Raw genomic sequence first — 16,851 nt, forward strand, 5'->3', positions numbered from 1 at the left:
ACCATCTGTAATAGGATCACACTTCTTTTTAATCTTTATTAATGATGTCTCTTCCACCCATTCAAAATAACTATTACCTGCTATATGTCGATGACATCAATATTTCTAAGGAAATTCATAATGTTGAAGACTATCGCATCCTGCAGTCTGACCTGTGTTTTTCTTTCTAAATTTTGCGAAGTTAACAACCTCGCTTTGAATGATGCTAGGACCAACGTCTTAATTGTCACTCGCAAAGCAAACATGCATCTCTTGTGGTTATTCTGTAGATTTTGTAGCATTGTGTGCAGTCGGTGAGATCAACGATCTTGGTGCCCACTTTGATACGACCTTATACTTTCTATTCACATTAAACGTTTTCCACTGTGGGGTATGCGACCTAGACTATCAAGGAAATTCAATTCTCCGACACCTACCCTCTGCAATTACTGCAGAACAATCTGCTTTCGTCAACTCCAATACACATCGGTCGTCTGGAATGCCATTTCTACACCCATTAGTCACAGTATAGATCGGGTGCAGAAAAGTTACAGTGACGTTTCACTTCGTGAACACGGGTTGCGCGCAAGCGTACGGCTGCTATACTCTTTTATGTGCAATGTGCGTAGAATGTTTTAAAAATATTTTGATCGTGTGTAAGTGTGGCGGTTTATTCAAGGCTTATTTTTTTGTATGTCCTACGTCCGTTTTTCTTTATTCTTATAAAGTGCAATGTGCAATTAGGAAAGATGGTAAGGCACTGGAAGGAAATGCGCAGTGTTTAATATTTCAAGCAATTTGGTAATGTACTATTCACACTACTCATTTTGCTCTTCTTGTTCTTCATCTTGTGGAGTCTGCCAGCCAAGCCCGCACACTTCTCCGACTTGTTTAGCTCGAGACCGGCGCTTAATCGTCATTTGCCTTGCTTGCGTTTCCTTTCTTAAAAACGCCGCGCGCGCTACTTTCTTGTCGGCAAAGTTACGTCATGCTGATAACGCGCATGCCGTTTCTTACTGAGAAGTACCGGGCTCCCTGCGTTAAAGAAAGGAAATGCGGACAAGGCAGATGACGTTTATTGTTGTGTGGCAAGATACGACTCAAAGGGTGTAAACTTTTCTTAGAGTGTAACTGTGTGGCAAATATACACTCCAAAGGGTGTAATTTTTGCTTAAGAGTGTGGGAACGGCGGCCGCCGAGGCGCTCCAGAGGCAGCCAGCGACGTCTATCGGTAGGTGCTGGGCGCGAGATAAGTGTATGGGCACGCAGCGGCCGACGCATATTGTCGCAGCCTAGTAGAAGACGGGAAAGCCGGCGTAGAGGACATATGGAAGCACTTTATCAGAGCAGTCAACGCGACGTCGTTGTCGTCTCTGTTTTTCCACTCACGCGCTATACTTCAGCGTCGTTCTCATCGCCTGGCACATACCCGCGGCGACCATATAGGATGTGGCATTTGCCCCCCCCCCCCCCCCCCCCCCCTTTTGAAAAAAGAGGCATCGTCCCGATGCACCAACGTCCGAAGGCTGTGCACAGACGGTGCAAAGTTGAGGTCACGAGGAAATGTATGGCTTCATACGAAGCACATGCACAACCTCGGGCAGATGCCGCCGGCGTTTGGAGCAGTTATGGCTGTCGGGGACAACTTCATAATTAAAATCGCTGATGCGGCGCAGAATTGTGTACGGGCCGAAGTATCTTCGCAGGAGCTTTTCAGACAGCCCCCGCCGACGAATCGGAGTCCAGACCCACACCTGGTCACCGACGTTGTACGTGACGGGTCTGTGTCGAAGATTGTAGTGTCGGGCATCGTATTCCTGTTGTTCTTTGATTCCCATACGCGCAAGCTGCCTGGCTTCCTCTGCGCGTTGCGTAAACTCCTCGGCACCAGTCTCGTCGTCACCGCACTCGTGCGGCAGCATTGAGTCCAACATTGTTGTCACTTCGCGTCCGTAAACGAGGTTGAAAGGCGTCACGCGTGTTGTCTCTCGGCGAGCCGTGCTATATGCAAATGTAACATATGGTAAAATCTCGTCCCAGTTCTTGTGGTCGACGTCGATGTACATACTCATCATGTCATCATCATTTATTGACCCTTAAGGTCCCTTTTCAGGGTATTACATAAGGGGGGGGGGCAAAAGTATCAAGAAACACTATGGTCATTATTATACAATGTTTAACTCATTAGTATAACGGTAAACAAAATTTAGTATACATGCTAGTAGACGACGGGCAAGAAAAATTAAAAAAAAATAAAGTAAGGTACGAACCGGAAGTAGAAATGGCAACACAAGCGGCAATATAACAGAAAAGTGCCAAAAAAAAAAAAAACAACTTAGACGTTAGAGTAACAGCATAGTACTGGTAGGTTAAGGGATTAGAAAACATGACAAGAGGTGTCTAAATTTATCTGGATTACTTTCATTTTCTATGCTGTTGGGTAGCGCGTTCCACAATTCTATAGCACTGGGTAAGAAAGAGTTGTTAAAGGTATTAGAGGAACCATGGAGACGTTGTAGACTCAGGTTGTTAAAGAGTCGCTTTGAAAAGCGGTTGGGCGGAAGTAAGAGAGTGTTCCTGAGATGTGGAAAATTGTAATAGAGTTTGTGGAAAAGGGAAAGTTGTGAAATCTTCCTACGAAGTGCTAGGCTAGGGATGCTGAGGGATGATTTAATGCCGCTTATACTTGTATGCCAGTCATAGTTTGAAGCGATAAAACGTGCTGCGCGATTCTGCATTGCTTCGAGCGAGTTAGTAAGATAGGACTGGTGAGGGTTCCAAATTGCTGAGGCATACTCAAGTTTAGTCCGAATGAATGTTTCATAGGCGAGCTTGCGTACGGGAACAGGAGACAGAAAAATCGATCTCTTGAGTAGGCCAAGTGATTTAGTACAGTCGTTTATAAGTTGAGTTATGTGTGCATACCATGTAAGCTGATTAGTGATAGTAACGCCTAGATAACGGTAAGAGTCAACTTTAGTCAAGGGTGTGGAATTAAGAAAGTACTGGTGTTTAATGATGTCCCGCTTGCGAGTTACACACATGTACTTGCACTTGGAAACGTTGAGGGACATGAGCCAAATAGAGCACCAATTTCCTATTTTGCTTAGGTCTTCCTGGAGTATTAGTTGGTCATTACGGGAGGATATGCGCCGATACAAGACGCAGTCATCAGCGAATAACCGAATTGATGCAAGAATGCTATTAGGGAGGTCATTTATAAAAATTAGAAACAAAAGAGGTCCGAGCACAGAGCCCTGTGGTACACCTGACAAGACTGGCCTACTTGTCGACTTGAGGTTATCGATGACAGTGTGTTGTGAGCGGTTTGTGAGAAAACATTCAATCCAGGACAAAACAACTGGGTCGAGATTAAGACAAGCAAGTTTCGCGTTAAGATGTAGGTGGGCGACACGATCAAACGCCTTTGCAAAGTCAAGATAGATAACGTCGGTTTGGAAACGGGAGTCAAGGTGAAGGTGAAGGTCTGTGGTGAATTCAAACAGCTGCGTTTCACATGAGTGGCCTCGTCTAAATCCATGTTGACTGGGAAAGAAAAAAGAGTGCTTGTCTAAATGAGATGCGATGCTGGAGTACAATATATGCTCTAGAATTTTACAAGGTATGCAAGTTAGGGAAATAGGGCGGTAATTACTTGGAGTAGAACGACTACCAGATTTGTACACAGGTACAATACTGCTAATTTTCCAATCATTCGGAATAGTAGAAGAGGCAATTGATTGAGTGAAAATCGATTTCAAGAAGCGGCTAGATTGATATTTGGTGCCATTGAAAGCTTTGGCCGTTATGCCGTCTGGGCCTGGCGCACTGGAAAGTTTAAGGTCATCGATTAAATTGGAGATTCCTTGAGTATTTATATTAACAGCCGGCATTTCCGGAAAGTGAGTAGATGGCAACGTAGGAATATCAGTGGGAGGTTCATTAGTGAAAACCTAGCAAAAATAAGAGTTCATGACATCGGCACGCTGATTCACTGCAACAGGAGACCCGTCCGAGTTCATTAATGCGATACTATGACATGAAGTACGTTTAAGTGATAATGAGTTCCCGAATTTGCGAGGGTTGACACGCAGAATGCTCAACAGATCCTGGTGGAAATATTTGCGTTTAGATTGTCTCAGCAAACTTGTGTATTCCCGCAATACCATCAAGTATCTTTCCCATTTTCGCGGATTGTTCCGTCGTTTGAGTTCGCGGAAAATGCGCTTTTTTGTCCTAGATAGTTTTTTAAGGTTGTTCGAATACCAGGGTCTGCCGGCATCCCCGCGAATACGTACAAGAGGAACATGGGCATAAAGAAGAGACAGAAGTTCATGTTTATAGAGTAACCAGTTTTGCTCAACTGTTCTGGAAGGGGCTGATTGATGGAAGTCTACAAAAAAATGATTCTAGCTCATTGTTAATTTCTGCAAAGCTTGCTTTATTGTAATCTCGGATGTATTTAGTAGACGGCTGGCGGGTAGGAAGTTCAATAGCTATGTTAAAAAACAAAATGTTGTGATCGCTAACACCTTTAACATACTGTAATGAATTTATTAGTTCATTATGGGTAGTAAGTACTAAATCAAGAATGTTATTACTGCGAGTAGGTCTGGTAACTACTTGGCTAAGATTGTACGTAAGAACTGCTTCTAGGAAATCTTTAGACGCGCGGGTTGAAGCCATGCAGCTTTCCCAGTCAATATCCGGAAAGTCGAAGTCGCCGCATAGCACGAGATTAGCACGGGGAAAACGGGAGATTAGATTGGATATGATGGAATTAAGTTGGTTTGTAAATGGAATGTCACAATCAGGGGGACGGTAACAAGAAATCAGTATGGTGGTGCTTGTCGGCAGTACTATCTTGAGACAAAGGATCTCGTGGTGACTTTCAGTAGATAAGCGAGAAGAGACTAGCCATTGTTTGACAAATACCAAGACCCCACCCCCCCGACGACCGGTCCTATCTTGCCTATAAACGGTATACGATGGGTTGTTCAGAAGTTCATGGTCCTCGATATCAGAGTTTATCCATGACTCTGTGATAACAACAATGTCAGTGTCATCATCCGTGATGATTGTTTTCAGTATTTCTTTTCTCGGCATGAAGCTTCGAGCATTGGTTAACATAACTTTCATCGTGTGAAACGTGGGGCTCCTTGACGGCGCATAACTGGGTAGGGTAGAGTGGGAAAATGGAAGATTTTCAATTCGAGTTGATGGCTACTTTGTTAGTTCTATGACTGAATCAGACTCGGAGTCATAGACAAACTGCTTGTTTTTTAGGATGAGCCTGTCAAAACGGATTTTAAATTGGGAACCCGTTTGTATACCAAACGAATATAACTTTTGCCGCGCGGCGCGCACGCGCATAGAGAAATCCTCTCGAACCGCAAAAGAGGAGCCTTTAAGTTTGGAAGCTGCTTGAAGGATGGCGGTTTTATCTTTAAAACGTGCGAATTCGACGATGATGGGACGATTTTTGTTTTTCTGGAAGCGACCTAGTCTGTGTGCACGCTCTGAATCAGCCGCTGCAATGGAAATTTTAAGCTTCTCGGATAAGAATGAGGTTACATGCATTTCTGATTGTGCCCAGCTTTCGTTGTTAGCATCGGGAATTCCAAAGAACAGCAGGTTTGAACGCCTTTGTCGGTTTTCCGCGTCGTCACATTTTTCAGCAAGCGCTTTTAATTGGCAGCCCAGATTAGCGACGTAGTCACTTGTACCATAAGAAGGCTGCGAGTGCAGCGATTGAACTTCATCAACTCTTTTTTCTAACATATCAACACGAGCAGAAAGAGCACTGATCGTAGCTTCAAGGTTAGTTTGGGAAGTGCGGATTAGTGCGAGTTCATTTAGCACGGTGCTTTGGGAAGATTCTAAACGAGTTAGTGCTTTCGAAATAGAGTCAAGTGAAGAAGCAGTGCCTGTGACAGGGCCGGGGTTCAATTCCACGTCGCCAGCCGGTATAAGCAAGAGAGATACATCGTGAAAAGTAACGTAACAGGTGTATAACAACTTGCATAAATGATTGCGACAACTGTTAATCAACTCACGGGGGCACGACACCGCAATTAGAAAACGGTCATTGGCACGGAAGCAGCTTGCGTTTGCAAGGTAACTAACCTGCAGAAAGAATGGCAGTTGCATGACCTTGTTCCGTACGGTGGCGTGCCCCGACTGACTGAGAAACAGTTCCGGTTTAGGTAGCAGCTGGCACGGGGCGGCCTCGCTGATAGTACAGCCACGTTGCCAGACGGAAAGTGCGTTCGTGGCCAGGAACGGAGGCAAAGTGAACAGACGATGATCCGCATTGGGTTGGTCGGGCAGGTATTCCGTATGGGATGGCAGGTGGCGATGGTGCGTCCAGGCTACCTCGCTACGCACGAAGCAGTTGGGCAGAGGGGCGATGGCCCACTGAAAAGCGGCCTGCAGAAAGAATGGCAGTTGCATGACCCTGTTCCGTACGGTGGCGTGCCCCGTACGGAAGTGGTCGACGTGTGGTCGTATTGGTCGACGTGTGCCAGTCTTATTCAGACGTTCTGTCAGCCCATTGGTTTGGGGATAGTAAGCCGTGGTCTTTCGGTGAGTTGTACCACTTAGTCGCAACACGGTATCCAGAAGCGCAGCCGTGAACGCAGATCCTCTGTGTGTTATGACTACTGCGGGAGCGCCATGCCTTAGGACGACGGCTTAGACAAAAAATCGCGCTGCTCCGCGGGGTCGACGTCGTCTGAGCTCGTAGAAAATGTGACGACGAGGTCACGGACATTAATCACTGCACCGTACTCTCTCAAGAAATCCATACCCAATATAAGTTCCTTGCAGCACTCAAAGAGAATGACGAGGGTGGCGACGAAGGTTTCACCGGCGATTACTATCCTGGCTGTGCATTTTCCGATCGGCGTCATCAACTGGCCGCCGGCAGTTCTGATGTTGGGCCCGGTCTACGGCGTCTTCACTTTTCTCAACCTGTCGGCCAGCTTTTGACTTATTATCGAAAAATGCGAACGAGTATCGACGAGAGCGGCCACTTGGTGGCCGTCAATGAAAACGACAAGATCGGCGCTGACGGCATCGGTTACAGGGGGTGCGGTTGGAGACGTCGGAGTTTTAGAGTCGTCGGTCGTCGGTGACGGGGGCTCTTGGAAAGCTAGACGGTTTGCAACCTCACCCCCGGAGGTCGCTGCTTCTAGTTTCCAAGGCGCGGGCTAGGGGACCTGCTCCTAGAGGCGTAAAAAAAATCGCGGCGGGTCGGTGGGGTATAACGAGCCGGAGAAGAGGAACGTGATCGAGGCGTCGCTGAACCTTCCAGCCGAAAGTTTGTAGAATTTTCGTCGCAGGTACGTGCAGCATCAAACACAGGGTAATTGCAGTTGGGAAACCTTGGATACCCGGCTGCGCGGTAGTGGCACGCGCGATAAACATGTCCAGCTTCGCCGCAATGAAAGCACAGCGGCCGGCGGTCAGCGGTGCGCCACAAATCGGTCTTTCGTAGCGGGTAGCCCACAGGGGATTCGCCGTAAGACCGAGGCGCAGCGATCGGCTGGCGGCGGCTGTGACTGGCGAAAATATGGCGTCGGGGGTGGCGGTGCTGGCTGCGTCGTAGTGGTCGACGGTGTCAGCAGCATCGAAGTCGCGGGAGGTGGACGACAGACAGCTGCGGCGCAGGTTAGTCGTCGCGGCACCGCCTGCCGGTCGGGGGACGAAAAGGCCTGTCGAACTTCCTCCCGAATGATATCAGCGACAGAAGCCACCGCTGGTGCCATAGGAGAAATCCCGAGCTGTCGGATCTCCTCTCGCACAATCTCCCGGATGACTTCACGCAGAGACGTGCCGTAGCTCTCAGGTAGAATTGAAGCATTCACCGGCGAGTTCGCGCGATCATATTGGCGGTACCGTTGCTTTAGTGCCCGTTCTATAGCGGTAGCCTCCTTGGTGAATTCGACCACTGTCGTCGGTGGGTTCCTCACGAGTCCGGCAAACAGTTCCTCCTTCACTCCGCGCAAGAGATAGCGTAACTTCTTTTCTTCGGCCATCTCAGGGTCTGCTCTGCGGAAAAGGTGGGTTATATCTTCTGCATACATGGCTACGCTCTCGTTTGGTTTTTGATACGGAAGTGTCTCTTCTGTCGGTACTAGTGAATGTGTCTAGCAGCTGGGTGCGGAAGGTATACCATGTGGTCAAACTTCTCTCCCGGTTCACAAACCACATCCGCGCACTGTCTTGAAGCGCGAAATAGACATTAGACAGCTTTTGCTGGGAGCCCCAGTCATTATAACTGGCGACACGCTCAAATTGGTCAAGCCAATCTTGGACATCTTCAAAAGCGTCGCCATGGAAACTTTCTGGTATCTTAGGATTCTGCAGCATCACCTGCGATGGAGTTGCAGTAGCCATGGCGGAAGTAGGTAGACGCGTTCCAGCAGGGTCCTGCAAAGAGTTGAACTCGGGCGTCAAGCCTAGCAGGCGGAGACTGTACCGGTGAACAGGAGTTTCGACGAACGAAGGTGATTCCGTTTTCGAGGTATGGCTCCGCGAAGGGGTGCCGAGCATGAGGCAATGCTACCCCGCACCTCCACCAGTGTCGCAGCCTAGTAGAAGACGGGAAAGCCGGCGTAGAGGACGTATGGAAGCACTTTATCAGAGCAGTCAACGCGACGTCGTTGTCGTCTCTGTTTTTCCACTCGCGCGCTACTTCAGCGTCGTTCTCATCGCCTGGCACATACCCGCGGCGACCATACAGGATGTGGCAATATTATCTCGGGCCTAGCTACTACCGTCAGACGTCACTGGCTGGCTGCGGCGCGCCTCGGCGGCCGCCGTTCTGCGCTCTACACAAGGGTGACGCGCACTGTACATGATCAGCGAAGCGCAGTACTTTGGAAAGTCGATTTAAGCGAAATATTCTGCTCTAGTATCACCAAGCATCACCCAGTTATGGGCTACCACTAGGAATGCAAAAAACAGTGCCGGAAATCTAATGTTCCCTCTGCTGTCTGAGCTTGCTTTGTCCCTATTAGCGCTGCCTCTTTCGAAAGCAGCCGTTGAAAGCGTGTTGTTCAGCCACGTTTCGTTCACAAGGAATAGTCTGAGAAACCGCATGTTGAATGAGACACTGCGTAAAGTTTCGTACTGGCAAAGAGTGGGAACTGCTGCAAAGATTTTCAGCCAGATGAACAGTTTCTGTTGCGTTTCAACTCTGCAGTTCTATATGGTCCAAGTGGCAGTTGGCGTAAACTCAAACGGGGCTAGATCGTATATTTAATCCGTTTGTGTGAATCTCCAGTGTGAAAAGTGCCAACTGGGACTATACGCAATGTTTTTTTTGTTCTTTGTTTTAGTCAAGCGGCTCTGTATTACGTGAAAGTTGCTATTGTTTTATGGTACTTTTTGAACGTTTCATATTATTACAATGATAAGCTTTGTAAATATATGAAAAGAATGTTCGTCCACAGTGAAGAGGGCAAGGCAATTGCTCACCAAAAGTCTGTGAGTGATCGCCTTGCCAAAGTCAGGATGATAACTCCTCCATTTTCATACCGTACTGCTGCGACAATGTTTTTCTCTTTAAACTATGTGCGTACGAGTAATTGCGATTATGGCTTACTTTATATATGGACGTACTTTCTGACCATTGTAACTCCTCTTTGTTCGTCTTACTATTCATTAAATTCTATTTTGCTCACGCGTATTATCGAGCTGTGATGGAAAAAAAATTCAGATCGCAAAAACCGTAAGGTAGCCAGCCCTCCTCGGAAATTTGGTAACGCATCCATGTCTTTCATCACAGCCACTTACGCACACGTTTTCATAATACCCTAGTCTTGCCAGCAAATCCCTGTTACAATGTTGCGCAGTTCTACTCTACTCATACCACCTGGATTATTGCCAGGGCCGTAATCCAGGTGGCAATTAAAACCATAAACTTTAATTCACCTGTTCTGTTATGGGCCAGCAGGCTATTCTGGTTTTCCCATTCAAAGGCAAATTGCCGTCACAACTGCCGCTTCTTCACATGAGGAAAATAGGAGAAGGTATCAAGTTTTCTCCAGAGTCCAGTGTGCCTCCAAGCAGCAGCCCTCCCTCACTCACCGTCGAGCTGCTTTCGAGTAAGTCCAGCGAGGCGAGAGAGGCCGGGAAAGAAATAACATGTTTATTTTATAAATCAAGCCTATAGGAAAGGCATCCCTATTTTAATGCCTTGAGTTTGGGCCGCTTCTTGGGCACTCGATCGGGACCAGCCAAATTTGATCCCCGATGTAGCAGCTGGATTGATATTGCCCGAGCCTTATAGAAGAATGCATTGGGTAAAGGGAGGATTTATCTAAAGTTAGCTCAAAGCTTTGCTCAGTAAATATCAATAACGTCATGATTAAACCGGAAAAGAAATTCTTCACTTAATTGTAACAATAAGTGGTTTCTCAATCCACGTCTGAGTGGCAGCATACCTTCCGAATCGTAATAAGTATCTGTTCGGTTGTAGTCTTGATAGAACGCTTAGTATGATTCGGAGGGTATCTAACAGAAACCGAGACCTTAAAAAGGACGATGCCATGCGCCTGGTACACGCGTTCGTCGTGTCGCGGCTTACCTACTCCGCCCCGTATCTCCAGCTGACGAAGGCGAATAGGGACACCTTAGACACGGTGCTTCGTAAGGCAACGAAGCAAACACTGGGCATGCCCATATACTCGTCCACGAAAAGACTGCTACACATGGGCTGCCACAAGACGGTGGAGGAGCTCATCGGAGCCCACATCTCTAATCAGAGAATCCGGCTCAGTCACACGGAACACGGACGAGCCGCCCTACGCAAGATGGGAGACCGAGCCAGTACTCATCAAGGCGGCCCTTCCGGAAGACTGGAAGACGACATTTCAGACCAAACCCCTTCCCCGGAACATGACGCCGGGCAAGGACGACGAGAGGCGCACCGCGCCGGCCAAAGCCATAGCCTGGAAGCTGGAAGAAAACCCCAGGGTCCTCTACGCGGACGCCTGTCTCCAAAAACACAGTGACCGTGCAGCGGTGGTGGTTACGTCAAAAGGCAGACTGATCGTCAGTGCGTCCCTGAAGACAACAGGCCCCGCAGTTGCCGAAGAAGCGGCCATGGCCTTCGCACTCGCGCAGCCGAGCGTGGTCACCGTGGTTACAAACTCAAAGACAGCCTACGGAAGCCTCTGCAGGGGGGTAATCTCGTTCGCTGCCCGAGCCATTCTATCCAAGCGCAAGCCTCTAGGAAGACCCATATTGCTCGTGTGGGTACCGGCTCACTCGCAGGTAGCAGGCAACACCATCACCGACTCCCATGCCCGAGAAATGTCAATCCGGGCCGAGCACCAGCCTCAAGAGCTACCGCACCCGGTTACCAGCTTTCGGGACATTACCCGGATGTACCGAGAGGAAAGGTGCATACTGCCAGAGCCGTACCTCAAACTCTCCAGGCAACAACAGACGATCCTGCGTTGAGCGCAGGCGGGATCGCTTACGCATCCCATACTGATGAACCGCATGTACCCTGCAGAACACGATATGCTCTGTCCTTTTTGCAAAAGAGAAAAGGGCACCCTGCCTCACGTCTTGGCACCGTGCACAGAACTCAAGACTCCCCCTCCTCCCCTTACCACCAACACCCCCAATCCCCAACCCCTTGAGCGATGGGAGACCTTGTTATCCAGCCCCGCCCTACCAATTCAGCTCGCACTGACAGACAAGGGCCAGGAGCTGCTGGGAACATATGGGTCCCGTCAATAGGGAACCACCCCATCTGGTGCCGGCGTGCACCACCGATTTATTTCTGGCAGAATAAATATTGATTCATCATCATCTTACTAGAGCTCTTTACACAGATCTTGAGGCCAGTGTTGTTCTAGTTGCATGCGGGGGAAGTAACTTTAGAGCTGGAAAAATACGATGAGAGATTAAGACACAATAAGCCACCTGCAGAACATCACAGCGAAAGCTTTAAAGCGAAAGCTTTACTGGCCGCAAATTTGCGATTCCGCCGTGGCCGTGCTCCGAGGAGGCACATGACGTCACACCGCGTTACTCGTCACACCGCGTTCCTCGTCGTTGTGTTCGCCTCCGCCCGCTTCGCCAGCTGCGTCGCATGCCTGATAACACGTCGGAGGATTGAAAAGGAGAGCTCGCGTGCGCCGCAACCACAGTTGAGGCAGCAGTATGGACGGCGACAATTCTGATAAGTAGGAGGAGGCCTGGAATCGACATCGGAACGAGATGAAGAGGAAACGAATCGCCCAGGAAGCAGACGAACAGTGCGCGGAACGACCGGCTAAACGCCGCAACATAGCTAGACAACCAGACTAACCTGGACTTGCAAATTAGCATTAACCAAGGCTAACGATGCTATGCCTTAGCTTTCGCTACGTATATCCTGGCATAGCCGAGCTAAGCCACTGCCAATTTTTGGCATGTTTCTATGGCTATTTCGAGCTCACGAAAAATTTGCGTTTGACTACTTTTAGGCTACATTTCGAGATCAGTTGACTATTATTTGGTGGGACCATCTGGCAACCCTGCCCGTGCGCTCTAAGGTTTCCGAATAAAACTTAGTGAGCTCAACCTGCGTCTCCGTACTTGTCCTCAGCGCAAAATTCTGTTCTCCATTTCCAGGCGCCTTTCTCCTCCGGCGCTCGCTTCCCCCGCGGTGACACATCATCTCATCAATTTCACAGACGGGACATGTAAGCTGGCGCTTAAACGTTTCTAAGCATAAATCATCGCTGCTTGCCTAATACGGACACTGGACCTTGCTCGAACGCTGCTGGATCATTGTCATTAAGCTTACTTCAGTGCAGACGGTATCCTTCACGGTATCCGCCACTGCAGCGAACTCCTGAGTTGTATCATGTTTCGTAATACGCACATGATCACCAGAAAACGCCGGCTTTTTTTATGCTCCTGCTGGTCAGCCCCAACACTTTACCGTAGACACAGTACTGAGTCTTTATAACGCTTCTTTTCTTGCTGTTTTTCACAACTTACTGTCATTGTTCTTTTTCAAGCTTTACGTTGCTGTTTTATATTTTCCCACATCGTTCAACTGCCTTTCTCATTCTTTTACTTTTATATGTACCTTGCGTTGAGTTGTTCGTACATCTTCTTTTCGTAACTTCCTTTTATACGTTGCGCACTCAGACCTGAGCGTTGTTTCTGGGCACGTTAAATGATTGATTTGTTGATATTGTGAGAGGTTGTATTGTTGATAGCTGTGTCTTACCAGTACTCACGTACGGGGTAGAAACCTGGAGGCTTACGAAAAGGGTTCTACTTAAATTGAGGACGACGCAACGAGCTATGGAAAGAAGAATGATAGGTGTAACATTAAGGGATAAGAAAAGAGCAGATTGGGTGAGGGAACAAACGCGCGTTAATGACATCTTAGTTGAAATCAAGAAAAAGAAATGGGCATGGGCAGGACATGTAATGAGGAGGGAAGATAACCGATGGTCCTTAAGGGTTACGGACTGGATTCCGAGGGAAGGGAAGCGTAGCAGGGGGCGACAGAAAGTTAGGTGGGCAGATGAGATTAGGAAGTTTGGAGGGTCAACATGGCCACAATTAGTACATGACCGGGGCAGTTGGAGAAGTATGGGAGAGGCCTTTGCCCTGCAGTGGGTGCAACCAGGCTGATGATGATGATGATGATGAGGATGATGATGTATTGTTGATACATTGTTCACTTTTTCTCGAGACGCTGTCGCTTCTTTTTTTGCTTTGACGCCCGGCACAACATGACTGTTTAATTATAGTAGAATACCGGGTAAGAGGTTCTGCTAGTCTGTATCGACATTTAAACTGTTCCGCCTTTCATTGCACCTTTCGATACCTGCAGGACAACCCTGTCAATGAGAAAGGTCAAAATATCCAATGCATAGCAGTGATTTATCGCTTATAGTAGCTGTGCGAGCCAACGAAAAGCGATAATTCTAAATGTTAGATTGAAATACGTGCAGTTGATAAAAGCTTACTCTCAGCGACGTTCACTAATCTCGTACAAACCTTTCCATGTTTTTACCATAACCTGATTATAATACAACTGCACCAATAATTCAGGCTTCAATCGAACATTCAAACTTTATATAGTGAGGGATGTGGCCTACCTTTTGAGCCGCAGCTAAACCACACCCACAGCACAGTCGAATGATCTCGAACTACGGAGTAAAAATGCCAGCATGCGGAGAGCTAATGCCATTTTACTAACACACGTGAACAAGGGAAAAGGGCAGCAGTCCCTAGCAAACGATAACAAGTCCTGTTTATTTTTATTTTAGAGCATTCAGTGGCGATTTAGTGGTAAATGCAAAATAAATGCGTTAGGATTACCTCGCATCTCTTTAAGGTTCCGGATCCACGAGTCAAACCGAGTTAACCATATGGCAAAGTTTTGTCCTGGAGCTGACTCGACACATGTCCTGCCTCTTTGAGGAGCGAAGTGCAATCGATGGTGGTCCGGAGCAGACCACCGTCAGCTGCACAATATGCAGGGTCTCTCAGCTAAGTTTAGCCAGGGTTCAAAAATATTCAAATGCCACGTAGCTGAACAGAACAAAAGTAATGTTTGCCGTCGCTTGGAGATACCCAAACAATTTTTTTCATTCCGCCCTATTAGATAATCAGTATTAATTAATTCACCAACTTCTCAAATACTATAATTAGATGAAAAGTGTCCAAGAGAAAATTGTAGAGCGGCATGGAAAACTCCCGAAACAGCTTTCTGTTCCTCAATACGGGCTACGTAAAAGTACTCTTCCGAGCGTAAAAGAAGCCTGTGAATACGCGCAACGTGCCTGGAGCCGCCAGTCAAAAAAAAAAATTTAATTATGGGGTTTTACGTGCCAAAACCACTTTCTGATTATGAGGCACGCCGTAGTGGAGGACTCCGGGAATTTCGACCACCTGGGGTTCTTTAACGTGCACCTAAATCTAAGTACACGGGTGTTTTCGCATTTCGCCCCCATCGAAATGCGGCCGCCGTGGCCGGGATTCGATCCCGCGACCTCGTGCTCAGCAGCCCAACACCATAGCCACTGAGCAACCAGAGGCGGTTGAGCCGCCAGTCAGGCGGCAATATTGCGTGCATTTGCGGGATTCTTTCAGGCTCGGAAAAACACTTTTATGTAGCACGTATTGAGCAACAGAAAGCTGCATCGCGAGTTTTTCATGTCGCTCTACAATTTTCTCATTGACACTTTTCATCTAATTATAATATTTGAGAAGCTGGTGAATTAATTAAGGCTAACTATGAAATTAGGCAGAATTAAATAAGCATTATGGGTATTTCCAAGCGACGGCAAACAACATTACATTTGTTCTGTCCAGCTACGTGGCATTTGCACATTCTAAACTCTAGCTAAAGTTAACTGGGACACCCTGTATATATACCGGGTGTTTCAGCGAATACTTTCACTTTCTTTTTTTTTTTTTAGCTTCCTGTGGCAGATAGCACAATTACAGTCCATGATCTGGTCTACTTGAAGAGGTGGACATCACTTGCAAAAAAAAACATAAGAATGAAATGCATAATCCACTAATTAACAAAAGATAACCAAGTTTCGAACTAATTACCTTATGGCGCACATATCGAAATTTGCAAATTCTAGCCGGGAGCTAGCAAGGCGGGTTCAATCGGAAAGAATTCCGAGGATGGCACCAGTTTTGAGATGCATTGGCTTTCATTGCATTCAAATGCATTGGCGTTCCAGTTGATTTTTTGCTTCAATGCATAAAGTGACGTTTTGTTATGTGGAACGACAGCGCATTTTTACAAGTTCGATGACGCATATCTCGTAAATGGCGTCATCCACACTATTCTTTTCAATTTGATATGCCCTGCAGTCTCACCGAAAGAGCTCCCAAATTATAATATGTGCCATAAGGTAATCAGCTCGAAGCTTAATTAGTGAAGTTTCGTAATTAGTTCATTGCGCATTTCACTTTGCAATTAATGTCCGTCTCTTCGAGTAGACGAGCGCATGGACTAGAATCGTGCTATCTCCTACAGGCACATTAAAAAAAAATTTGAAGGTGTTAGCTGAAACACCCTGTATTTAAAGTCATACGCCTGCTGACACCAACGAATTAGACAGCAACAAAATGTAAGGCGAGCAGCAATGTATCACAGATTTAAGCCCGTTGAAATGTCGTCACCGCGTTGTGGTAGTCCGAGTATCAGCCGCGTGTTATCATATTCTGCTCAGCAACTTTTTTAAAACTCTTATCTTAGCGTCGTTACTATATTATGCTGTGTTTTAGCGCGTCCCGAAAAAAGAACAGCGCACTGAAACGTCCCTTTGTGAACGCTCTTTTGGTAGGCAGGCCGCGTTGAAAAAGTTACTTCACCTTGCCATTTCTGATGTCTGCCGCAAGTGATGTAGCAGAACGGAGCAGAAGCTTGTCGGTGGCAGCTGGCAATGGCAGAGGCTTTTTCCAGGAGAACCACAAGGCAAACACCAGCCTGACCACGACACACCACAAGTATACGCCCAACTCCACTATCAGCTCGCGGCAGCTTTCCAGGATGGAAGCCATTGCACGAAGAACGCTGTGTCCGACGACGCTAGCGTATACAACTATAAGGCTTATCGCTGCACACACGCGTTGAAAAGGCTTCTTGCTATCATATTTCAAACGGAGGTGGAGAGTGTGAACTTCCTTATCAGCCGCGCTCGTTAGCGCAGAAAGAGCGGCCACTCAAGGACTGCACAGCCGCAGCCGGAGTACTGCAGATGGTGCTGCTTGTTTCTGACTTATCGGGGAGAGTGGGCGAGGAGGAATGCGTGTGTCCTGCTTCGGAAAGCGTTTCAGCATCGCAAAAGTTGCCGTCGCTTGGTGTTATCTCCGCTACTT

At 47.5% G+C, this 16,851-nt stretch overlaps 2 protein-coding genes across 2 annotated transcripts in view; both read right to left on the reverse strand.

The window, feature by feature from the left end:
* LOC126537919 (fatty-acid amide hydrolase 2-A-like) overlaps positions 1 to 16,638 on the reverse strand; it is a 35,300-nt gene extending 18,662 nt beyond the window's left edge. Inside the window, exon 1 of the mRNA XM_050185034.3 lies at positions 16,345 to 16,638. Coding sequence (XP_050040991.1) covers positions 16,345 to 16,533 — 189 coding nt within the window. The 5' untranslated portion in view covers positions 16,534 to 16,638. The remainder of the gene's footprint in view (positions 1 to 16,344) is intronic.
* Positions 5,203 to 6,432, reverse strand: LOC140217055 (uncharacterized). Its single transcript, XM_072287478.1, has 2 exons — positions 6,021 to 6,432; positions 5,203 to 5,753 (listed from the first exon to the last, which is right to left on the reverse strand). Exons 1-2 carry the CDS (start codon positions 6,430 to 6,432, stop codon positions 5,203 to 5,205), a joined length of 963 nt encoding a protein of 320 aa, XP_072143579.1.
* Positions 16,639 to 16,851: the final 213 nt, after the last annotated feature.

The sequence above is a fragment of the Dermacentor andersoni genome, chromosome 4 (assembly GCF_023375885.2).
Source record: "Dermacentor andersoni chromosome 4, qqDerAnde1_hic_scaffold, whole genome shotgun sequence".
Classification (NCBI taxonomy): Eukaryota; Metazoa; Arthropoda; class Arachnida; order Ixodida; family Ixodidae; genus Dermacentor; species Dermacentor andersoni.